The sequence below is a fragment of the Elgaria multicarinata genome, chromosome 7 (genome assembly GCF_023053635.1).
Source record: "Elgaria multicarinata webbii isolate HBS135686 ecotype San Diego chromosome 7, rElgMul1.1.pri, whole genome shotgun sequence".
NCBI classification, from domain to species: Eukaryota; Metazoa; Chordata; class Lepidosauria; order Squamata; family Anguidae; genus Elgaria; species Elgaria multicarinata.
Window position 1 is genome coordinate 63,479,590 of NC_086177.1, and position 26,874 is coordinate 63,506,463.

At 40.3% G+C, this 26,874-nt stretch overlaps 1 protein-coding gene across 3 annotated transcripts in view; it reads left to right on the forward strand.

Annotated features, from left to right (window-relative positions):
* Window positions 1-26,874, forward strand: part of MAPRE2 (microtubule associated protein RP/EB family member 2) — a 94,919-nt gene that overhangs the window by 62,337 nt on the left and 5,708 nt on the right. For all 3 annotated transcript variants that reach the window (XM_063130698.1, XM_063130697.1, XM_063130699.1), the window contains 4 exons: window positions 11,074-11,219; window positions 13,982-14,195; window positions 23,390-23,529; window positions 26,439-26,597. In XM_063130698.1, coding sequence (XP_062986768.1) covers window positions 11,074-11,219; window positions 13,982-14,195; window positions 23,390-23,529; window positions 26,439-26,597 — 659 coding nt within the window. The remainder of the gene's footprint in view (window positions 1-11,073; window positions 11,220-13,981; window positions 14,196-23,389; window positions 23,530-26,438; window positions 26,598-26,874) is intronic.

Here is a 26,874-nt window from a genome sequence, read left to right on the forward strand (position 1 = left end):
ATGATAGTTGTACAGCTTACATAAACAGTGTTTTCTGTTCCAGGTGCCACCCTCAGGCCCCATACAGGTACTAGAATTTTGTTTTTCAAGAGTTGGCTACACAGCTTGTGAAGGGAGGGAATACTACAGCAAGAATTTCAGATTTGAACACAATCTCATAGTGAATTTGTACATACAGTATGTTTGGCTATAGAGAGCAACCTAAAATTAAAACACAGGAGAAAAGAAAGTTGAAATGAAAAAGATGAAGGGTTCATTTGTTTGAATGCTGATCACAAATACAAAAGATACAGTTAAGTGACAGGAGTCCCCAAACCATCAATTGAGGTTAACTGAGAAGATCCACTGCTGCTGCAAACTAATTCAGAATGCCCTGGTTAGTTTCTCACAAAATATCGTAGTGCAGACCTCCTCCAAGCTGGTGCCCTCCAGACGTGTTCTATCATCTGCAGTAGTAACAACAGTTGTGCCACTGTGTTCCAATGCATGCCTGTGTCATTCTGTGGCCCACATCAAAGTGGAAGCCATTGAGGATGTGTAGAACAGAACATCTTCAATACACCCAAGCAGCATACCATTGCTAGAACCTTTTAACAAACCATCCTTACTACATTATGGCTGCTTTTAGATAATTTTCCACGGCTTCATGAACCATGATTTATGAAACCATGGAAGAGTGCTATGGCCACATGCGTTCCCCTCATCCTGGCTTATTTTCCTTTTTTGTTAATTGATAATGGGGAACTGTGCCTTAATGCAAGCCAGCATCTTCACCCTGAAGCCAAGGTGCAAAGGTGGCAGAGTGAGGGAGAAGTGTGGGTTCATGGCACCTGTCCATGGACAATTAGTTTAAGAAGCTATGGGCAATTGTCTGGATGGGCCTGTTTGGCACAATATCTTGCTGTAGTATGGGCAAGACTTCACATAAATGGGAGAAACCAACCCCCAAACCACACTCTCCAGCTGAAGGACTCTTGGCTGCATACTTGTGAAAGAAGGGGGCTAAGCAAGCATCTGAACAGTTGAGATGTGAATAAGAACAGGGTGATTTGGCTCCAAAGTCTTGCATTCCAATCTGTGCCTTTATGTGACCATTTCAACTGAAAACTGGAATACCCTAAAGCTGACTCATTTGTGGTTTTCCCACTGAAGTGCATAAATATACAGTACCCAGCCCTTTTGCCTAGAGACCAAAAATTCGTTTCTTGATGAGAATATGCACACACCCAGAGCTAAGAATTTTAGGGCCTTTGAATGCATGGAAAGGGTTTCCAGTTCTCATTTTCAGAAAAGCAGTGTTAGTAGAGCTGCAGACTAAATTTAGACACCACAGAACTGAGATCATTTGGCACATAACTATTACAGCAGGTTGTCAGAAAGCACAGGGGACCCTATGCTGCGTTCAGCCTACTTAGTGAAGACAAACATACACCTAAGACTCAAGAGGAATACATGTACTGTAAACAGCTCTTCTTCTGCATGCTTTCACCCTAGCTATATTAGCTTAGCATGGCATCTAGGATGCCTCCTTTAAAATGAATGAATGCCATTGTGCCAGTTAATATTTAAATTCTCTACATAATAAAACATTACATCCTAGTTTTCTAAGTAGAGAACAAAATATAGAAGCAACAGCTATTGCTCCTACAGGAGCCTGGATCATGAAATGACCCAGGAGACATTACTATGAAGGACTAAGGCCTCAGCTAGATCTATGTCTAGCGTGACGGAGGAGTGAGGAACTCGCTATATTTTTATCACGAGATCTCTCCCTCTGTTTACACGCAGTGCGTGACGACCTCGGAGGGAGAGGACGTCGTGCCCACCATTTTGTTTATTATTTTTAAAGGAGACGAGCACAGTAGTGCTCGTACGCAAATGGTAAGTGTTTTTTAATTTAGAACAATTTCCCCCGCTCACTCCACCCCCGATGGGCACAGAGCTCTGCAGTTTGTCCCAGCTCCTCGCGGTTCCCAGCTCCTCGCGAGTAACCGCAACGCCCACTCATGCGTTCCGCGGTCTCAGGATCGTCCCAAGACCATGGAAAAATTGGGCTGAAAGGGTAGGGCAGTATCCCGGGGAAAGGGAGGGATCATCCCTCCCTGCTCCCGGGATCCCCTGTGCGTCATGTGGACGCACAGGGATGTTCCTGCGGATCACCCTGTCTAGCTATGGTCTAAGGCTTGGAACCAGTGTTGCATGAACAGAAGTCTACTTGTGCAACAGAACTTTCCTGTCTCCTCTTCACCCCTGCTGTTCTCAAATACCCCAAATTCTCTTTGAAGTGTCGCTCAACTCTTAACAGATATGGGTGGGGGGGGGAGCTGCAGAGAGGAGGGGAAATCTGTTCCACCAGGGCTCTCCCTACAACTGGTAGAACATAATTGAATACAACCCAACAGTTTTGGATATCAGAGATGACAGAGTAGAAGAACATTGCTACGAATGGCAAAATAGACTTTTAAGTCACAAAATAATGCAAATACGATTATTCAGATATATTGCCTAATCCCTGATATGTGTTATTCCACAAAAATAAAGAGTTTCAATGTGTTTTGTGAAATAAAATCTCTTTTGCTTACCCCCTTGCTTTTTGCTTTCGGCATCCTTTGTGGGGATTCCTATTTTGTGGTATTCTAATTCCACATGTGCCTGTTACTACTTGACATTATTTTTGACTGTTACTGACAACAGATTCTGGAGCAGAGTCCTGTATAAATTTTGAACAAATGACATCCCATTTAGTTCTTTGTAGTGGTGTAGCATTCCTACCAAAAATTTGCATCAATCTGAATGTGGATTATAGATTTAAGTACTATTTGGGTGGAACTCCAACTAAAAGTAAACGAGGCCTTCAAGAATCTGTCAGTGTCCCTGTCCAGATGACAGGCTAAGCTATGATGATTAAGCATTTTGTGCTAAAGATTATGGTTTAGCGTGTCATGTGAACTATTCCTAACCATGTAGCTACATAATTACAGTTCAAACATGCTCACTAACCATTTGCTGCAAAAGGGTTAGCGGCCTAACCATGGCTTACTGTGTTGTCTGAACAGACCCAGTAAATTCAGGATATTCTGGAAAACCTGGAGCCTTACTAGGTAACAACAAACATGTGCAGAAGCTTCCTGGAGACTCCTGGGTAGATGATGTCTTCTGTGAACATGACACATTGGAGGACTCACCACATGTTTAGTAAGGTCTTGTGACTGTTCCAGCTCTGATCCAGAAGCTTTGGTGGATACTGGATGCAGAAATCCAAGTTGACCACAACATTCTCCGTAGTTCTGACTATCTAGCGGATAGCTGTCATTTTGCTCCGTAGCTGTCAGTTTGCTTCATGTTGGTGTATTTTCCTGAAGTCTTTCACATGTTCTTGTTTCTCATAGTATAGCAGCAGACTGTCATGGGTTAAAAAGCATCTTGGATTTAATAATTTTTAGTAATGAAAAAGCAAGCTGCATTATGGTCCATAATTGTAGCATAAATTCATGGAGTGAAAGGAATATGTATAATCAAAAGAACATTCTTACTATAGCTGTGGAATAGAAGCTGTGAAATATGATTGGTTACTTGCTCACACTTTGAAGTCTTGAGTTTACTTGCAAATTTAGATCATGGCAGAGATTGAATAGATTGCTCTTCTACATAAGCTATTTTGGATGTTTGGTCAAATTGGTATATAAATTTAGAATTATTCTACTGTGTAGACCTTCTTATGATCATAATCACTTATACGCAAACCCATGGGTTATTTTTATTTCAACTAATACATGACCTAATAGTAATTGCTAGTGTCTTCTATAGGGCTGTGGATACGTTGCTAATTCTTCATCTATGGCCTCTGCAATATTAGGATCTAGAGAAAGGCCAGCATAAAAGTGGCAGATGTGAAAATATGTTTTATGTTGTATTTTAAGCTATGAAGTGGAGATTTTGGTGGTTTGGAGGTTCATTTTACACTTCAACCTATATGTTGCCTGTCTTTTTTGTCGTAATAGTTAATGGAATTCTACCACTGTAAAAGTCAGGGCTATAATATGATTTAAGACATTGTCCCGGTTCGCATGTAATGACAACCCATGGTCTAAACAATCCATGTGTTGTTGTGCACAAGCAGGAGAGAGTGAGCACACTGCCTCCTGTGAGCCTGCCACTACTGCTTTTACTCAACAACCCACAGTCGGCTCCTTCATAGGTTGCTGAGCATGACGTCTAAACTGATTGGTTGTTTAAGGGCTAAACAACCCAGTGGTTGTTTAGCCTCTACGCGCTAGACCCGTAGGTCTAGCTGAGGCCTTAGTCCTTCATAGTTATGTATCCTGGGTTAACCCAGTGGTTAACCTTTTGTAGGTTGTTGGTTAAAAGCAGAAATGGCTGGTGCACTGCAGGCAGTGCACTGCTCTCTACTTGTCCTCAACAGCCAATGGTTTACTCCAAATACAGCACCTCTGCCCTTCTTCCCCCCCTCTCTCCCAGTAACTCTTCAGTTCTCCTTCAGTTACAGATATTGAAGAGATTGGATAGCCTTTCTTCTGCAGATAGGATACAGCAGCCTTCCTTAACCCAGTGCCCTCCAGATGTTTTGGACTTCAACTCCCATAATTTCTAGCCAGCATTACTAATGGTCAGGCATTCTGGGAGTTGTTCTCCAAAACATCTGGAAGCACCAGGTTGGGGAAGGCTGAGATACAGGTTGCCAAAGGTCTGCAATACATGGTACATAAACTTTTTTCTCAGTGGTACACTTTGCGTGCAGAAGGTTCTCCTACATTCAATTCCCATTAACTCTAGTTAAAAGAACTTGAGAACACAGGGACAGGAAAAACCTCAAAGACTTTGGAGCATGATTGCCAGTTAGGGAAGATAGTTATGAGCCCAGTGTATATATAAAACAGCTTTATCTGTTCATATGACCAATGAACCTCTTTTTAAAAAAAAACCTTTAAAAATGTGACTGGAATTGGGGAGGGGAACATCTATTTAGCTGACTTTTAAACAAATACAAATTTATAGTATAGTTAAAAATCTAGAAAGCAAAACCAACTGTTTGACCTAAAGTAGCTTTCATAAATATTGGAATGTTAACAAGTTCTCCCCCCAAAAATTTTTGGAAAGCTGTAGCTGTAAAATTAATCTCCTTTTTTCCCAGTTATTTCTGTTCTTGCCAAAAAGTTACATCATGCATACTTATTGCAAGATGCTGCTGTTGTGGTCCCATCTGTAGTAGAGCATGCTAGCGAGCAAATACAGTGATTTTGTCTAGACCCCTCTAGAGCCGTTTATATGAGATTTCTTTGGGGAAAATAGCCTTCTTTCTGCAGTGAAATACATTACAGACCCAAGGGAGGATGGCATACTTGTGAGGGAGTAGAATATGTTAAAGGGCAGGCAATACAAATTATTTCAACAAGTAAGGTCTTAAAGCTGTACATACAGATAAGTCCATCTTTTATAGGAAGATATTGGCCTCTGTCCCAAAAAAAATGGTCATGCACAGCAGTGGGCTATGCAGTCACATCATTCCTATGCAAAGCTCATCTCCACCCATCAAACAGATGGCAAACTTCATCAGGTCCAGCCACATTTGGTGAGTGAAAGAACTTGGATTTAGCCTCTTGTCCAAATAGATGATCAACTTTTCTAGATGATCAACTTTTCATGTGTCCTCCTGAGCTTATGCTTTCCTCGGCTTTTTTAGAACCTCTGTGTGTGTGTGTGTGTGTGTGTATGTATGTGTATGTAGGTCTGGAACTAGAAGACTTAATACATGCTCAAAAACCTGCTCAGGATCTTCCCCTGCCATCAGGGTGGACTTCTCTCCCCCATCCCCCAACAAGATGGACAGGGGAGATGCTTGCAGAAGTGATATCAGCAAGACACATAGAGTAGTGCCTAGCTAGCTTGGTTGCCCAGAAAGCAACAGGAACACCAGAGGGTGCAGCAGATGTGCTTCTGTTGTGAAGGCAACAAATATGGCTCCTGAGCTAACAACGCCCAGGTGTCTTCCTGGTTTGGGGTCTTCCTAGACTAGGTGAGAGAGGGATTAGAAAGCTGCTACACCAGCCTTCAGGACTTTAAAGGAAATCTGGATTCAGCCAATTAGGACTCCCTCACTATTACTCCTGTCTTATTACCAGTCTTTTTCTTGTTCCTTATCTGTTCCCCCCTGTAGTTCTGGGGCCCCTTATGCTGCACCCTATACCTGCTGTAGAAATGTCAGGCACATTTGGCGCATGTTGATGTATTGAGATATCGGTCTAGGAAATGTTTAAACAAAAGCTTTAATTTAAAAAATGCTATTGGGCAGTTTAATGAAATACATTATTCTATGCTCAAGTTTTGAATAATATATTGGTGGTGGTATTCACTTGGATGATGGTCACAGTGTAATTATGACCCTGGAAGAAAATGGAAGATCTAGCTCATTTTTTAAAACAAGAACAAAATCTTCAGTTGATTAGAATTAGCAATATTGGGCTTGTTACACTACCTTTCTATAGAAAATGAGCCTTTTTTGTGATGTCACTTTATAAGACATAATACATGACCTTTTCTTTTTCTTTTTTCTTAGGAAAATAAAAATATAATGTGTTAAAAACGGCGAGTGAGTTTGCCAGATCTGTGCTATAACAGGCAGTGGTGTGATTTGCCTTCTGTTCAGTTCTAGAAGCAGTATAGAATTTCTACACTCTAATTGGGTCAAAAGAAGTTACCATTCATGCATGTAGCCAACACAGCCACGTTTGCAAATACGATCTGTAACCCAGCCTGTGAATAGTGAAAACATTGATGACTAAATCAATATCCCAGAGGAAATTAAGCATATCAAGCTGTAAAGGAAATACTGAACTGCTTTCAGAAAGATGTGAAAAACATGCATGTTTTAATTCTGCCCGCTTTTTGTTATAGTTCCTTTCAGTGACAGCTGATGACTTTTGAAGTGCTTTTTAACACCTCCTTTCTTTCCTCACACCAGGAATTGTACAGTATCAATAAAGGAAAGAGTACCTTTAACTATGTGGCCTTCCTGTTGAGAAACATCAACTATTTTCTACACATTGTGAATATTGATAATGGCTTCTATGTGAGAGGGCATGAGCCTGACTTCCAGATGAAGTTGAGCCCTGCTTCCTCTCAGAAATGTAATCTACCAACATGCCATAAGTCTTTGATTCCAAGTAGTGTTTTTTAAGGGGAACACATGTACCCATTGCCAAAACCCAAAAACAACAAACAAAGTTTTTAAAATACTTGCTCTTAGTAGGATGCAGAAACGCAATTCAGCCCCTAAATGAAACTATGTCTTCATCTAAAATGGAAATACATTATTTCAACCACATGGAGGAATATTAGGATTTAATTTTGAGCCAGGGTCTAGCAGACCATAGGATCACAATTTATCCTGTGGCTCAGTCCTGGGATTTTAACGTGATAACATCCAATCATGTATACTCATCTCTGAGTAATCACAACCAGTTCCACAATCTATGTGAGGCAACAGAGAAGGCCTTCTTCTCCCATGTCCCATTGAGCTGTTCCTCTACCATATACATCTCATCAATTCTATAATAACTCAATCTAGGCTACATTGTGACTTGCCTGCCAACACAAATAGCATCTTGGAGAGGGCAAGTCTGAAATGAACATTTGGGCTATAGTGTGTCTCATTTCCGTGGATCCGAAAGGCTAGTTTCCAAAACAGTTACCTTCTAATTATGTTATTCCGCCACTGGCTCTCTTCTCATGACATCTAACCCCAGCTAAAATTGTTACTACGTCCCTCAGTGGATCTTTTCTTGTTCCCTTTTGCTAGTTTGTTCATGTCATAGCAGATTCTGCTTCCAAAGCAGGTTTGGTGAGTGTTCTAAATCTTGTATTATTTCCTGTCTTTATTTTGACTAAATTAACCTGACGTGTTATCTGGAACTGAGATGTGGTTTAAAAAGCATCACACTATGAAGGGGGAAATGTGTAAGGTGAGTAGTGTTTAAAAGCCAGCAAGCTGCAGTTCTCTTCGTTTGCCTCACTCTTCTGTCCCTGCTTCCAACGTTTATATGGAAGAATACTATGGAACAGGTTTTTGAATAGGAAGGAAGGGGACGGAGTATTCCAGGAAGAGGAAGGAACATAATACTTGCCACTGGCAACAAAACTAGCCAATATTAGGGGACAAAGTGTGATGGCTAGGTTTGTGCATGCTAATTGAGTAGTACTGATCATGGGCAAATAGATTGTCCTGCATTTGTGTCTATTTAACTTGGCAGTTGCAAACATAATGTTGGGAAGTGCGCATGAAATTCTGATAGTCACATGTGTGGGCATCTTCTGTTGGCAGTACTAGTAAGCAGTGAGTCTACTTAGAACAAAAAGGTGTGTGTGTGTGTGTGTGTGTTTTCTTTCATGTAGCAGTGCATGGGATCTTAATTAGCTTTTTGTTGAGCAGTATTTAGGGGTATGGCAAAAGGGCTGTGAGAGAAGGTATCAAAGGTACCATGCCAGAGAGGCAAATGCTAACTAAGCATTCTGATCCAGGTTGCTAACAAATTATACCTCTTGAACTAGCATAAAATACATTGTTAAACACATACACTGCACAAAGTGGCAGCTGCTTTGGCATGCATCCTGGATCATATTATTTTAGCTTTGGCAACAAGTATAATTTCCTGGTGAATTCTTCATGCATCCCCGCAATCCCTGTTGAAATTCATGAAGATTGTAAGCAGAAGCTCTTGATAAGATGGCCCCCATTGTTTTACAGTCTTATTCATATTGAATGCTACTAATGTTGATTTCTCTAAGACAAGCTCTTTCTTTGTTCTGCTGGAAGTTTAAACATTTCACCGTGGGGCGATCATGTATTGGGAAAATGGAAATGGAATAATGAAGCTTTTAATAAAGCAGCTTTGAAGTAGAATTGTGGATAGCCATTTTGTGTTGATTCTGTGTCTGCGGAAAATTAGAATGGGTTGGCTGCAGGAGCAATTGCAAGACAGGATGTGCTGCAAATGGAAATGACGCCTGAAGCCCAGTTTTATCCAGAACCAAGCTTAACTCCCCCTTCCTCTTACTCCCACACCAGTACAAGGTTGCAGCTGCAAAACCTTAGTGGTTTTTTTTTAAAAAAGCCTACAAACATGCATGTTGAGGGCCAAACTAAACACGATATTAATTGTGTGAATGCAGTTAACTTAACATGCATGTTTTTTAATGGACCCCAGAACTGTTGTTTTAAATAGATGCTGCTATTTTTATACTGTTGTTTTTATGTCTCTGATGGTTTTTAACTTTTGTATACTTTTAATCTTTACTGTTTTTAGCTTTTGTGAGTTGCCCAGAGAACTTCGGCTGTGGGGCAGTATATAAATGTAATAAAATAAATAAATAAATAAATAAATAAATAAATAAATAAATAAATAAATAAGTAAATGGCAGGTGTGGGGAAGCCAGAGAACTACTGGGTCTGCAGGGGTAGGTGGGAAGAGGAAATTTAACCCTTTCTCTTCCCTTCCACAATGGTCCCAATGAAAACAGCCACCCTGTAAAGCTGCTGTTTGCATCATGAGGAGAACCTCCATTGGTGCCTATAGCCGCTTTTTTTGGTGGTTTTTTTTTGTCAGGACAGCAGTGTTGGGGAGGGGATATTTATTTATTACATTTTTATACCGCCCAATAGCCGAAGCTCTCTAGCCTCTCCCTTCCCACCTCTTCCACTCTCCTGATACTGGCCAGGCTTGGGTGCTATTTACATGTTTAAATATGTAACTGTTAATTCACACAATTAATATCATGTCTAGTTTGGCCCTGAGAGTTAAAGTCCTGTAGCTGAAACAGTTCTCATGTGCTTGGGTGAGCATGCAACAAGCAGTGCTATGCCACATACTGACATGATCATGAAACAAGGGCACATGCAGTAAACACCACGTCATTGCAGGCTAGAAGTGTCTGAAACTAGTAGATTTATTTATTTATTTGTTGCATTTTGCATTGGGGACAGAGGTCCTTGCACCTGTGCTTGGTGCCATAGTAACTTTTTGTATTGGATTGTGCTGTTAGACTTTAAAAAAAACACTCATATATCCACTGTGTCAAAGCTTCTGGGCACATGGGCTAAATAGAAGAGTTATTTAAATATCCCCCCAGCCCCCATTTTGTTTGTAAATTTTGCTAGCTGTTTCAGATATTGTACTCCCTTGAATCTCAGACAGTCAAACCAAATGTTGATGAAGCAGCAGGACCTGGCTGTGAAGTGCAACATATCAGCCCAGCCACTGTAGCAGTGGAGAAATTTAAGATTGTATCTCAGCAACATATGGGTTCGTGGAAGACTGTTATCAGCACTTACAGGGTTAGAACTCCAATTCTTTTCAGTGTGTACAAGAACCTTTCTGCCTCTTGATTGGGGTCCTTTTCTGGTTGACTAAGATGCTATCCCTGCCTCCCAGTTCCTTTCTATATCTGACTATTCTCAGGCTTGTCTTTTTGGGGTTGTCATTTTGGCCTTCTGACTGTGGCAGCTGCATAAGAACATAACTGGTGGCATTTGTGAGCTATAATGAACTTTACACTTGTGACTGCTGGTAAATTAGTCTTCTCCAACATGGTGGCTCCAGATATGCTGGACTTCATGCTCACTGAGTATGATGAGAGTTGTTTTCCAGCAACAAATGGAAGGTTGGCTTAAACACTGGCGTAATGTGGTCTTGCCGGCCAGTCCCTGTTAGTAAACAGGCTGCCCTGTTTTGTACCAGTTGAAGTTTCCGGACCGTTTTCAAAGGCAGCCCCATGTATAACGCATTGCAGTAATCCAAACGAGAGGTTATCATAGCATGGATAACTGTAGCTATAGCAATTATAGCTGTAGCTGTAGCTTATTTTCTAATGGTACAGTAATCCAGTCACGTAATTTTGTGAAAAATATAATAGTTCACATTGGATATATTCAGTACCAAGATGCATGCATTACATTGCTGCAGCCAATAGCAAGCCTAGTTACTTCATCTTGTGTGACAAATACTTCGTTATCTCAGTTGTTTGCATTATGATTAATATAATTGTGTTCTTTTGTTTTAGGGGCAGCTTACTGCCAGTTCATGGATATGTTATTCCCAGGATGTATTAGCTTGAAGAAAGTAAAATTTCAGGCAAAGCTGGAGCATGAGTACATCCATAACTTCAAACTTCTACAAGCATCATTTAAAAGAATGAATGTGGATAAGGTAAACATGGGCTATTTTAGAATAGAGTTTTGATACAACTTGAAGTTACATTTCAGAGACACGTTTTCTCACTCAAACTGCTTTTACTTATTTTTTGAAGCTGTTTTTATGCTCAGTATCAGTTGTCTGGGTGGCTAACAAATCCAAAAAGTTTTCTAAAAAATTAAAAGAAAAGATTAACTTGTCTAATATTAGGTTAACATTTAACTCTGTGTTACATGATACCTAGGTTTTTCAGTCTACACCAAGAGTGCATAATCTGCTGCTTTATGGATTAATTTGTCTTAAACATTAACATAGGAAAATGAACATAGGCAGTGTTAGATCCTGAATATATAGAATATAGTTCTTGGGCAGCAGCCTTGAGATCTTTTTCCGCTTTAACTGAGCAGTCCTAAATACCAGGGAATGAGGAGTGGAGATGCATATGCAGCGGGACCAACACCTTATTTGGAGCCCTGCTGGATCTTAGTGGCGGGGTGGGGTGGAGGATGGTTTTTCACTGGTTTCTTTCCCTACTATTGAAAGCAATGAGGGGGATTAACTACAGCTCCAGGGCTGGTGTAGTTAAGAACATAAGAAGAGCCATGTTGGATCAGACCAAGGGCCCATCTTATGCAGCATTCTGTTCACAGAGTGGCCAACCAGCTGCCTGTGGGAAACCCAAAGCAGGACATGAGTGCAGCAGCACTCTCCCACCAGTGTTCCCCAGCAACTGGTGCACATCAGCATACTGCCTCTTATACTGGAGGTAGCATATAGTCATCAGAATTGGTAGCCATTGATAGCCTTTTGGGACTGTTGGGAGAACAAGAGAGCTTAGGATCTTGTGGATTCTATACTTCCCTAGAATGCTGTTTTGTCATCCCCACTTCCCTAGAATGCTCGAGGGTTTTGGCTGTGAGTAGGTCACAGCACTGCAGAGGTCTCCACTTGCAGACCTCTCTCTCTGCCCACAGAGAGGGTGGTCTGAAACATCTCCGAAGTTCAGCCACCTTCCCAGGAAGCATAGGTTTGCTCCTTTAGTATGGATTGGTATACTGGCATGGTGGATAAATTCATTTAGTGCGCATTTTAATACAACGTTTGCATTTCCCAAATTAAAATATGTGAACCAAAATGCAGACTTTAAAAAAAATCGCAAACTGATGAGGATATGGAACGAAATTATCTTAAAGTTGTAAAAATGAGAAACTGAGCAAAATTGAAATTGAGCGTTCATCCATCCCTAATAGACACCAAGAGTCAATTTCACAAATATGCTGGATTAAGTGAGAAGTTAGAAAACAAATAACGGAATAAAAATGTGAAATCTATGGTGTTCTCAAGAAATAAGAATACAAGTATATTAACAGTGAATAATATAAATATATGAATTAGATCTTTAATTTAAAAAGGGCAATTTCATGATAACTAATATATAGTAAAGTAACTTCTAACTTTAAGACAGAAAACTACCCATATTCAGTACAGCTGGCAAGGCTGAAAAGTAAATTTTACAAAACTATATGGGCATTTCTGGTCAGACAGGAGAGATCTTCTTTACATATATTGAAATCTCTCATCCCAATGGGTAGTAGCCAGTTCAGCACTACCTTTCATAACAATTATATTGTGATTGCAGAAATGACCTCTAGCACAATGCCAAAATGCTTGCTGGTGCAATGGCTTTTCTAGCAAAACCCATTCCGCCAACAAGCGGTATTAACATTCCATTAGAGGTCACGTAAGCTAACGCAACCTCATTTACATTAGCACTGCCGTCGCATTGGATACTGCCCAATGTCTGCAAGTACTGAATCTCTTCTTTTTATAGCTGAATTTCAAGTGTCTTTTGGGACAACCACAAAATCATTTGATTTTTACTACAGCTTAACTATATTAACCTGGAAACTATTCCTCAAATTAACAAGCTGTCTTCCTTCCCCAGTGTTTCAGCCTCTTGACTATCTTGAAGTCCAGCTTCTGTTATTTGCAGTCAGCTGTTTTAAACAGTATTCCTTTCAGTATTTAGATTTGGCCTATCCCAATTCCCTAGTGTAGTTACCAATATGATACAAATAGTTTACAGGGGAGGGAGCACGTTTTTGAATGCACACTTGCCATCTTTAGTTGTACATAAAACATTTCACAAGTATGGCTTTTTATTTACTTGAATTTGTGGTGTTTCTTTGAAAAGTAGCCTTTATATTGCTTATATGATATTTAACGGTTTACAGACTTATTTGTCCTATTAACAGATGTGACAAAAAGGTATTGCTTTGTGCTCTGTATTAAATGTTTTGTTGATACTTATACAACAGTTGCAGAGAACTAGCATGTTTAAAGAAACGGTAAATACTTCTGGCTACAGTACTGCCACATACTTCTATGTAACTGACTAAGGACAAAATCAGAGGATAGCATACATTTTTAATGTGAACTAAAAGATATGAATCAACTAGCTCCAGAATTTTGTTGAGAGATGTAATGCATAGTAAATTAACTGGCAGCCTAGATAACTCGCCATTATAGTGCATATAGCTGATAAGTATTATCTTCATATGAGTGCTGCATTGGCATTTGGAAATGTTGATATGCTAGTATTGAAATGATTTCATTGTTACTTAAAGGGTACAACCCTACGTATGCTTAGACAGGAAAAAAATGTTCTACAACTCCCAGCATTCTGGGAAATGTGGGAGTTGTTGGATTTTTTTCTGTCCAAGCAGGCATAGCGTTGCTCTTTAAATCACTGACCTGCCTTCCTTTATTCTATATAGGTGATTCCAGTGGAGAAATTAGTAAAGGGGCGTTTCCAAGACAACTTGGATTTCATACAGTGGTTCAAGAAATTCTTTGATGCTAACTATGATGGGAAAGAATATGATCCAGTGGAGGCCCGGCAAGGACAAGATGCTATTCCGCCACCTGATCCTGGGGAACAGATCTTTAATTTGCCAAAAAAATCTCATCATGCAAACTCCCCTACAGCAGGTAGGCCATTGTTAGCCATTATTGCAGGATCTGATTCTTCAACAATAGTAATTTCTGAATGGTATGTTGTCAGTACAATCACCTTAATATGGAATCAAGTTGGGTTAAAATGTGGGGGCCCTTTTGCACTCTGCGTCATCCAGAGTATTGTGTCATGGATTAAGACTGCAATCCTATACTTGCTTACATGGGAGTAAGACCTATTAAAGCCAGTGGGATGTACTTCTGAGTAAATAGGTTTGTATAAGTTTGTGCTATAAATGGTTTAAAACTGTGAGAGGGGCATGTGTGTGTGCTGTGATATCTCATAGTGAACTATAAAATCTCAGGTTGTGGCAATGCATAAAGGGACATGTGGATTGAATTCTACCACTGGCAAGTGCGCTAAATCTGTCCTCCTACTACTGTTCTTTAGGATGCTTCATTTTCATAATGCCCCTTCTCCAACACACACACACCCTAATTATGGACCATACATAGCATTGCAAAATATACTATTCAGTTGCTGGTGTATTAGTAGTAGATAATGCTGTTGTGGAGGTGCTATACTTTGCATCTGTTTGTGACCCTGATGCCACAGTTAACCGAATCAGGCCATTATGGTAGTGTGCCTATTTAGTGAAGGATTTTCAAAGCTAAATAACTTGCTTAAAATATAAATCATTTGGCCTTCCTTTAGTTCTTTTTCAGACCTGTGCTAGGGTTTCCAAGAGTACTAAATCATTGGTAATAAATCCCTTGGAGCCCTTTTGTACTTAAATAAGATCAAATTCCTAGCTACTGTTCTTGATGATAGGCATAGTAGATGTTAAGAAATGGAATCAGTGGTTTCTCTTCTTTCTTTATCATATTCAGCCTTACAGGAAACTGCAGGCGTAATCTAGTTTTATGGTGCTTGGAATGTTTCCAAGTCCTAAGTGCTGGCCTAATAGTAAAAAGTAAATTAAATCAATACATGTGTGTGTGTGCATATGAGGGTGGGGTGCCTTTTAAAAAATAAAAAATACTGATATGTATCACTTGGGAAGCATGGGTTCCATCTACTGTTTTTTCTCCATTTTATTTATAGTCATGGTGCAAATGTGGGAACCCCTCTTCCCCCAAAGAAACAATGGATTATATAAGTCCCAAGCAAGACTATATTTTTCTGATAGTTAAATGTGTCCCTCAAGAACCTCAGGCAGGAAGTTGCATCCTGGTTTGGATAAGCTTTAGACAAGGGGTTTACGACACCAGTATTTAGTGAAGATATGGCCCAGGAAGTGTGCATATCATGAAGTGTTCCTCTAATGATTGTGTTGCTTGTTAGAGTTCCTGTTTTATTTAAATATTCACTAAAGCCCCTAGATCAGCCTTCCCCAACTTGGTGCCCTGCAGATGCGTTGGACTACAACACACAGCCAGCAGGCCCATGCTGGCTGGGGATGATGAAAGTTGAAATACAACACATCTGGAAGACACCAGATTTGGGAAGACTTATCTAAGCATTGTTGAAACCAAAATGTTATGAAGTAATCAACTGCCCATCGTAGGATGGTATAATGGATGCATCCAATGGAGTAAAAACATGAATAGAAGGCATCTGTGTTCAAGCAAGGGGAAGTCTAATTTACATTGGTTTCCCCCTTCTCATAACTGTCTCCCCCATTCCATATCTTAAAATATATCAGAAAGTCCCCTGATTATTAAGGATGGTATTTTGTGGGCACTGGAGGCTCCAATGTGCAAGGGGACTGGGAAAAGGCCTTATTTCTTAAGTTGAACTCCAGTTTGAATCCAAGCCAAAATCATACTGTATTGTGGAGTAGGCTCCCTCGAGACAGGTGACAAGAAAGGTCAGAGTACTGAAACAGGAACGTGCCAGTCCTTCGGAGGGTGGCCAACTTAATAATGGAGCAAAAGGAAAACAAAGAAAGGGGGTCTTCCAGGTCCTCTAGGAGAAAGAGCAGGCTAGAGCTATGTAATCCAAAACAATTAAGTCCACCAGTGGTTACTAGAGGGTACGCAAGGAGAAGAAGTAACAAAACAAGTTCTCTTTAACTTACAGGGAGGTGTGGAGAGAAAGGTTAGAACCCTGTCTTGTGCTTTTTCACTCTCTCCAGGAGAGGTAAGCTTGCACCAGCGGAGGCTCCACCGTTTTGGAGGCCCTTGGGCAAGATACCCTCAGTAGCACCCCCTCCCTCCCTCCCTCCCTCCCCTAAGTCAGGAGAACTCCTTAGTAATGCTGTTGCCTGCCTCTGCTGCTGCTCATTGCTACCATTTGCTTGCTTGCCAGGCAAAGAGTCAATGAGCAAGCAGGCAGTGGCATCGACTGCTCCAACTTCACACCACCACTATTGTCTGGGCCAAAGCAAGAGGAGGGTGAACAAGCAGGTTGCAGTGGTGAAATGTTTATTATTTATTTATTTGTGGCATTTATATATTGCTGAATATAATAAAAATCTCTCAGCGGTTCTGAGGAGGAAGAGGGGCAGGGGGCTTTTGTCAGTAGGCTCCCAGCTGGGGTGTGGGTAACCAGTAGATGTCCAACTAAGCTGTCCATTGATGTTACACCTCCATGCCTTACTAGTCTCTGCTGCCCAGAAGTCTCCAAACTGTTATTGCCCACCTATGAAGAAATGCCCTTTTTATCCTCCCATATAATTTGACCAATCCCAGCTCCTCCTTTCCATTCTAGCTGTTGGCTTCTCAAGTGAGGAGAGTTTCTGGGGAGAGTTGCTTTCTTGAGCAGCTTGAAGCAAATTTGGAGGCAAGGCATATCTCATTATACGCATTGCTTTCCATTAATCAGTGGTGTCATGGAAGATTTTGAACTGCAGGTGCCTCATAGCTCTGCCCCCAAGGAAGGACCCAAAATGCAGGCAAGATGTGTTGATACACATTAGAAAACTAGTTCTGGCAGTTTTCATCTCCCATCAGGAGCAGATCTTTTGTAAAGCTGTTGAGTCTTAAAGACAAGCCATCCCCAAATGCTATGCGTTGCAACAGAGATTGCCACAACTCTATAACGTTGCTGAGAAAATTCATTCCCCCTCTTGCTGCTTTGAGGATTACAGCTAAGGTCAGAAAGAACAGGGAATTCTGAGAGTTGGCAGATGACATCAGCATCCCTGCTAATAAAAAAAGTGTTGGCTCCACTATACCACTGCCCTTAAGTATTTTGAAGTTATGAGTAATCATTTGGTAACAATGTAACTTTATTTATATGAGATCTGTTTGAAGCATGCACAGATTTCATGAAGCATGGTTTTTCCAAGCTGCTGTTTAGTTGTTAACAATTTTGGAACAGTTTCCCAAGAGAGGAATGCCTAGCCTCTTTGTTGCTTGTTTTTTTGAAGACCAATTTATTCCAGAGTCTTTCTATTTTTAACTTGGATTTGGTGATGGCTGCTCCTGCTTTTTATAAATTTAGCTGTAAATTGTTTGTCTGTTTTAACTGATACTTTACTGCATTTATGGCTGTCTGGATAGTGAGCTAAGTTGAATTTTAAAGAAAGGAGAGGTAAAAATGTTAGCAATAAATAAATGAATAAATTATTGGAAGTGCATTTAAGAATACCAAATAATCTTGGTTACAGTATTTTTGTTTTAATTATGAATGAAGGCATTCCACAATTGTCTCGTGAGTGGCACTTATTTACACCTCCTAAGACATCTGATAATTCTCCTGCATATATATACACACACAATATAAGCTGATTTGGCTGTGACCTTTCGCTTAGTATGTCAGCAGTGTTAGTAAAGGCAAATCCTACTTGAGTAAGGAATAAAGAATAGCCTTTTTAAACAAAGGTAACTCTAGGATTACATGTGACAAACGATATGTACTTTGAAAAGCAGAATTGAAAGGGTTCCAGTTCCATAATATTGCCATCAGCATGAGTAGTGAAGTTTTAAAACTAATCATGATATACTTACAGTAGCTTCTTAGAAGAAACTTTGTATATTTGCCTGGGTCAATGATGAAGGATGCACATTTGTTAAACATAGTTCCCCCAATCTCCATTGTAAAGCAACATCCCAATCCTCTTCTGCTTATCACTGCTATTTTATAGCCATGTTTGAAGAGCAGGATACAGGACTTGATAGACCTTGGGTGTGATCCAACAGATCTCTTCTTATGGTCAAATACATTAACCCCATGAATTGCCGCAAGATGTTGCCATTATGCCTGAACATGGTCATAGTTAAACCATAGTACAGGGTTCACATGTAACAACTACCCATGATTTAACAACAACCCATGACTCAGCAATAACCTATATTCAACCCATAAGCATGGTTCACGTATAATGACAATTCAGAGTATGGGTGGTCATTGGTCCGGTTTGCATGTCACACTAAGTCACCCTGGAGAATAAGCCACATTCAATGGACAATCAGGCTTCTTTCCCCCTTGGTCTTCCAGCCTGCTCCCGGTATGTATCCTAGTGTCCTTTGCACGGCAACCTGTGTCATCTCCTCATGTCTATGGCAAAAACTCTCCCATCCCCTTTCCCGCTCGAATTGATAAATCTTTTCAGGGCACTTTCCTCATTCACCACTTTTGTTGGGTGGGGGGTGATTTGGAAGTACACACACACACACACACACACACACACACACACACACACACACACACAATTATTCCCCCATCTCCAGTCTTTTGCGAATGCACAGATTATTCTGTCTGTTATGTGTAGTCTTGCCTTGCCAATTTCCTTGTATGTTTCAGCTGCACAATAGCCAATTAGGTAATATACCAGGAAACTGACAAGACAAGACTGCACATAAGCTAATCTGTGCACACTTGCAAAGGACTGGGGAGAAAGAAAAGGTATGAACCCATTTACACAAATCAGAAGCACCAAAAAAGAAAAACAAAGGCAAATGAAGTAATTGCTCCCAAAAGGAGCACCCAAATGCAGGGGATTACATTAGGCAGTGTTATTTTGTAGCCATTACTCTTGTTATCTGACTTCTTAAACCCTGAATGCTTTGCTTGTTGGGAGGGTAAAAATGGATGTAGATAATACGTGTCTCTTTCCTCCTGTTCACAAGGATTACAATGACATGGAAGGTAGAGGGAAGGTTGACAAGTAGTATGTATAACATGGGCTTCCATTTTGGTTCAGCTCCCATGGACGATGGTTGAGGTGGCAGAAGACTGGGTAGGTTTTATAGAGGTCCAGTGCTGGGACTTCTGTGCCATCCGTAGTATATTACCTTTTCCCATCCTATGACTATAGCAGAATGGAATACATTTTGTAAAATAATAAAAATAGATTTTCACTCTGTTTAAACTGTAGACTCTACAACAAAAATACAATTTAGCCATCCAGTTTCCCACAGAGAGATTTGAAAGCTAACACCCAAAGCAAGATGGGATTATTTGCAGTACCGTAATCTGATACCAAACTTTTGGATCCCCATGGAGTCTAGCATCTGTTTCCATTTTCTGGAAATGGAGTCTAGCGTCTTTCCAAATAAGTTATTTCTCATATAAAGTTTTTAGGAATTTGAATAACATTGTGTTTGTTAAATTAAAAACTGTGAGATGGGATATTAGAAACATTAACTTTACTCAATTTGATTAATGAAGAATGGGAGAATTTCTCTGAATGGTAACAGGGCAACTGTTCTAGCAAGTCATTGCAGGTCAAGGATAATGCAGCTTGGAAATTGTAGCATAAATAGTTCCTTAGGACTAATCTCTTGACCACCCTGATGTTGTCTTGTTTCTTGCTTGGATGACAAAGTTAAGTTGTTATAGAGTTGCTACCTGTGGATGATATTGGCTAATTTTTGTCACTCCCAGAGTTGATAATTCCAATGAGAGTTGACACAAAGTCATAAAGCAAGGAAGGTATTATATATTTTATATCATTTAAAATCAGTAAAGTTCCCCCCCCAGGAATTAATCAAGAATACTCATATAACAGATCTTTACCAGATGACAAATCACGTTTACACCCCCAAGCCTTAAACAGTGGCTAAAGGTAGCATAATGAAGGAAGGATTTGGCTTCTGCTCACAGATAATTTTATAAGGAAAACTGATGGGGCATATATGTGAGCACCTGTCGTAACAATGTGCATCAATTTTGAATCCCTTTTCTGGCTACAAAATACATTGCATTAAGTTTGCTTGGAGCTTAATAAGGAATATTCTTTCTCACTCTATCTGCTCATAAGAAGAGATTTGCTAGGCTGATATACCAACTACATTCTTGAGGCCCAGTGTTGAGCAAAAGGCAGGATACAAATAAATATCATCATCATCATCTGGACAGAGACAGGCTAGCTGCAGTTATCCATGCTCTGATACCCTCTTTTCTGGATGACTGCAGTTATACATGGGGACTACCTTTAAAAACAGTCCAGGAACTTCAGCTGGTCCAAAATAGGACAACAAAATTGTCAGTGGAGACTGGCCAATGTGATCATATTATGCCAGTACTTTTCCATCTGCACTGGCTGCCAGTCCCATGTCCAGGCTCGATTCAAAGTGCTGGTATTAACATTCAAAGCCCTAAACAGGTTTGGGCCAGGTTACCTGAATGATTGTCTCCTCCCATACGTACCTACCTGGATCCTAACATTATCTTCAGTGGACCTTCTATGGGAGCCCCTGCAGAATGAAGTGAGGTGGGTGACTACCAAGAAGAGGGCCTTTTCTGCTGTGGCACCTATAATGGAATGAGCTTCCCTGAAGCTTGCCTGGCACTTATATTTTACTCTTTTTGATGCCAGTTGAAGACCTTATTTTCCCAGACATTTTAGTCTTTAGTTCTGTGGTTTTAAATCTGTTAGCATATTTCAAATCTCTGCTCTGCTGCTAGGTTTTATTTTGATTGTACTTTTCTACTGCAGTTTTTAACTTTTAAATTTTATGCTGCATTTTATGGCTTTACATGTTGTGAAGCGCCCAGAGAGCAGTTAGTTAATTGATTGATTTGTGTGATCCAATCAAAGGGCCAACTAGTCCTGTATCCTGTTTCCCATATTAGCCATCCAGATGCCTTAGAGAAGCTCATAAAAGGCATGGAGGCAATAATTCCTTCCCATTGGGGTGGTTCCTGTAGGTGCCTACAGGTGAGAAATGTTTGTGTAATTTATTCTGATAACATCCAGGGGTACCCTGCATTACATTTGATACAGCATAGTTGCCAATTAGAATTTTCTATCCGTTCAGCTTGAAGTGCTTTATTTGAAAATGTATTGAGACACTCGCTTTGTGTACTAAAAATGGTAGTTCTTGAGTTTTTTGTGGATGCGTTCTCCCTTTTTCTTTCTGTGGTCAGTATTTCCTTGTGCTGCTTGGCTTGGCTTCTTGTTTGGTTGTTGTTGGTAGTCAGCATATTTGCAAGCCATAGTATGGCTGTTCCAAACTGTTGGAACCAAGAATGAGCACTCAATTGTCCCAGGTCTGTCTGCTTTATACCCCATCTACAGCAGCCTTTGGCAGTAGTATCCTTCCAGCTTTGATTATAAGCAATATAGTTTAACTAAAAAAAAAACCTCTTTCCAAATTTCACTTTTAGTTATCGCTGGGGGCTGGTGATAGTGATGGAGGAAGACACCAACGTTTCTGTTTTCAACTTGTCTTATTTTCATGCAAGCATTTCTACAAAACCTTAATAATGTCAATTAAAACAATAGTTATTAGGTGATCATTACCTAATGTACAATTCTGCCATTAGAGATGTGTGGCAAAGTCCCACTGATTTTATTCGGATTTGTGTATGACTAACTAATGGGGTATTGCAGCCCTCAAAATTTGTATTGACTGAACAAACTAAGAATTTGAGAATCCCAGTTCTATTCCATTGCTAGTGCTCAGACTTTCAAGTAAGCAAATATATTAAATATGGAAAAATACTTTATAGATTGATTTTATATTCTGCTGCTTGAAACGCTGGCTTTAGGCCAGTTGCTAGCAAAGGTACCTTCACCCTTGATTCCTCAATTAGATTTTATTAGAAAGTAAAATAATTTTTTTTCATATCTTACTCCAGTTCCCTTGAAACGCATTCTTAATGAATTCAACCATATTACTTTTTTTAAAATGTGGCATTTATGCACTTATTCATTAGCATCTAATGAAAAGGATTGAATATATGGAGGGAGACGTATTGGTTGTTGTAGTTGTTTTTTGTAATGTGTTAATTGGACATACATTAATTATATTTGCTTTAGGATTCCAGCATAACCTTTAAAGTGGAACAAAGGAAGTTTAGCCAAAGAAAGATAATCAAGAGGAATGTGGAACCTTTCCTTTGACCAAATACTGCAGATTGTTCACAATTAAAAACAGTATTGCCACTTTAAGGTCTATTTCATCTACATAACACTTGTAGTGCACTTTACACACTACAGATAACCTTTTTGGGTGCCTTTGGCAATTTGACAAACTGTCCTGCCTTGGGAGGTATGGCTAGTTAGATAGAACAAGTAACCAGCCCCAAACACTGAATACAAGGGAAAGGTAAGGACTGAGCCAGACTTACTTAACTCCTTTGAACCCACAGTTTTCAGCACCGACACAGACCATTTCACAAAAGGCAAACTCTTTGATGTGTGTTCTCACACATCATGCCAACCCCCTCCATGGGTGACAAGCCATAATACTGTGGGTTGTTTTGCAAAGAACATACCACCCACAGTGCATTAGCTTTTTTCCCTCCTTTTCCCCCCTTAGTCCTCCATCCAGTTCCACCTGGTATCTAAAGGGACATGGCAGCGGAATCCAACATGTCTGCCACCAAGGCCACATTGCAACTCCAATTACAGCCCTTTTTAAAAGAACAATTCTGAGACCCATATTTGTGCAGAAACAGGGCTGGGAATGGCCACTATAATAGCTGTTGCGCACGTGCCCCGACCGTAGCCTTTATGTTGCGCTTATGTTGCAATAAAGTCCCCATCACCCACTTTTCAGTGTGTCCCACACAGAGTCCCATTCCCACTCAAGATCACTTGAAAGGGGAATGCTTGCAGTTTCACATCTGAAGCCGCATTTACTTTTGATTTTAGACACATAACATGCTGACCCCCTTTCAAAAAGGATTTTCCTCAGAGGCTGCTTATCTTTCTCCAGTTATGTCACAGAAAATATATTATATTAAACATTTTTTTATTTGAAATCAATGACATTTTAACTTAAATAAAAGCTTTTTCCTAGTTTATCTACTCTTTTAAAAACGATTGTTTCAGGTGCTGCCAAATCCAGTCCAGCTTCAAAACCAGGCTCAACACCATCTCGCCCATCATCAGCAAAAAAAACACCACCAAGCAGCTCAGCATCTAAATCTGATAAAGATTTGGAGACACAAGTCATACAGCTCAGTGAACAGGTAATGTGCTTAGGCCACCAAATGGAAAACTGATATTTGTCTGAGTGCTTTAGTGAAATCTTTTAGGATGCTGAACAGTGGTGGCTTTGTGTTGCTGCTTCTGTACTAACAGCATGTGCAGCATCCAATGTGGCAAGTTCCCCAGAACTGTCCCGCTCTAGCTCAGAAGAATAGGAAGAAGAAGGATTGGTGTAGGTTCCAGTTTTGGGGTTTCTGCAGTAGGAGTGGACAGGAAGTAGACTTCCATATGTTTTGGACTCAGCTCCCCTCCCAGCATGTCCAATGGCGAGGAGTGATGGAAGTTAAAGTCCAAAACAACTGGAGATATACTTTCTGTCAACACCTGTTTTCAAAGATCCTTCTGATTCTGTGGAGTGGAACTATTGCCAGACCCTCTCCCTTTTCTCCTCCCACCAAGTTTTTCAGGTGTCCCAAAGCACAGTTGAGCAACAGCAGGGGCATGGTACCTGTACAGATTAGCTTGGAGATGGTGGGCTTGGCCCACATGCAAAAACATTCCCTCCCGCAAAATGGATCCTATTCACTTTTATGCCCATGCAGAAGGCTGTAATAATGTTACGTAGGCGAAGTGCTATAGTAGATACCATGTTTCCTTGGTAATTTTTACAGTCATTCTCTCTAAGGAAAAAACTAGATCTCTTAAGGGGATACTAGCTTGACCGTCCTTGCTGGCCAAGCCAAAAACTGTAGTTACAAACACACTTTTTTTCCAGGTATGTCCCCTCCATCATCACCAGTGTTTCCTGAAGGTAGGATCAGTAGGAAGAGTGGCTAGTTTGGTGCCACTGCTTGAAGGCACCCCGAGTGCCTTTGGGCCGCTGCGTCCAACCCTCTACTACCTGCCTTTCCTGCTCCAGAGCAGAAACGGTCAGTGATGGATTTTCTTGCCAATTTGCCCCTACATGGCCAAGATTTTCCAGGGTTTGTAATCATGTATCTTTCATTCCACCTTGGAGTTGGGGAGGTGGTGGGGATCACTGCACAACTGCCGAGATTATTTTTGCCCATCTGTGCGGCTTTAATGTTTTGAAGAAAGCTGGCTGCTTGTCACGCCCACCACAGGGGGCAACACAATCGATACAGCAAGTTGTTGAACTGTGGTCCCCTTCCATGTTACAGATCAGCAGTACTGGGAGGTATTGTCCTATTTAAAGGTAGCCTTTTCTAAAGTCACCCAGCAAGCTCATGGCTAAGCTCAGCTTTCAACTGGCAGCTTCCAGCTCATGCTCTTAAGCGCTATTATATGCCGTGTCCTTCTCAGTAGTAGCACCCCAGTTGTGGAATATCCCTCAATGTGGTTTCTTTAGTATTAGATGAAGCCTTTGTTACTCTCCCAGGCTTAAAAAAAAATGGTGATTTTAGTGTTTTTAGCCACTGTTTATGATCTGTTTACTTTTTATTTGTATGTTTTATTCCTCTTTCTCCCTGGAAAAAAGTCTTACATGCTGTGAACTATGAATTTATTATCTTTTATTTTTAAATTGTTTGTGTGCCACTCAGAGGACGATGTTATTGTATGGCCTTATACAAATATAGTAAACAAATATTTTCTGTGATATAAAAATTGGGCAAATTGTGATTGCCATAAAATATAGTTTGCCTCTAAACCACAGCATGTTTTCCAGTTCTGTTTTGGGGGTAAACTATGGCTTGCAGTAATCATAACATTCCCAATTTGGATGTCATGGCAAATTAGGAGGGGATTGAAGCACCATCCCCAATGGTGAGTGGGGAGGACAAGCTTGCAAGCTTGAGGCAGGGGCCTGACAGCCAAACCAATAAATGCACCAAAGTCTCTGCCCCCCCCCCCAATCAGTATAAATACATGTTTGCATTTGCACATTTACACTAAGATTTAGCCACCATCAGCCAAACTACTGCTACCTCTGTGGAACATTGTCTGACAGCCTAATGTGAGGGCAATGGTGTTGGGCTTACCTGCCTCTGCACAAAAATGGAGAGAAGCCTCAGGAGGCTGAAGAAAAGTTTACTGTACAAAATCCCGATGTGTTTCAGCTTCTTGTTTTTTTAAGGCCTTCTTCAGGGGATTGTTATAACTTCTGCAGAAATTATTAACAACAAATTGTCTTGTGATGGCAACTATCACAAGACAATTTATTGTTAATAATTTCTGCAGAAGTTATAACAATCCCCTGAAGAAGGCCTTAAAAAAACAAGAGGCCGAAATGCGTCGGGATTTTGTACGATAAACTTTTCTACAGCCTCCTGAGGCTTCTCTCTGTTTTTGTGTTCATATTGGATGCTCACCCGCCTTGCACCCTCTAATCTGCCTCTAACCAGAAGGGCATGTAGTCCACCTTCTGCCCAACATCAAGTTCCACCATGCATTAACCCTCTGAAAAATGATTTTAGATTCAGGTGATTGCATGCCACAAAAAGAGAACAAACGCTCTCCATGTGTCTGTCAGTGCAGAGAAATACGTTTAGTGAACTTGTTAATAACATGCTCCATAAAGCAACATTCAGAACCCTATAGCCAAGCCAGACTCACAGCTCTTTGTTCCTTGCTTGTTGCCTTGTTCACCAACTTGACAGTACCATCCATTCTCTCCCTCTGTAGTTCAATCTTGCAGTGCCTGGGGTGGTGGTTAAAAGCTAGGTTTTGGAACATACATTATGATTGGAAGTTTTTGATATGGCAAATAGCACAAAAAGAGATGTTTAAACCCAGTCTTAGATGGTGTTTGAGAAAAGTAATAGTGTATTACAGGGAAACTTAAAGGGAGGGAACACACCCATTTTTCAGAGTGAAAGTATACATTTGTTTCTATTTTTGTTGAAGGCATGTGAGCATTCAGTCTGCCTAGCAGAATATCAGATCTGCAGCACACTATTATCTAATGTTGAGAAGTGCTTTATTTTTACAGGTACATTCATTAAAACTTGCACTTGAAGGTGTGGAGAAGGAAAGGGATTTCTATTTTGGAAAATTAAGGGAGATCGAGCTTCTCTGTCAAGAACATGGGCAGGAAAATAATGACCTTGTCCAGCGGCTAATGGAAGTTCTCTATTCTTCAGAAGAACATGTAAGTCCAAGTTAATCACTTGCTTTTTCATTACAAGAAAGTGTGTATCATATGTCTTAAACTGAAATAGGTAGCATTGGTACATTAACAAATAGTGGGTTTTTATTATGTGATGGCAGACTGTATCATACTGAATAGGCTTTTATTTCCAGATAACTGTAACATATAATTTACAGTTTTGAAGATGGAACCTAACGCTTTTTTTAGTACAATGGTAGATTTTATCACTCAAATTTTGTTGAGGGTGAGAGTTCCTAGTTGCTTATTGTTGTTGCCA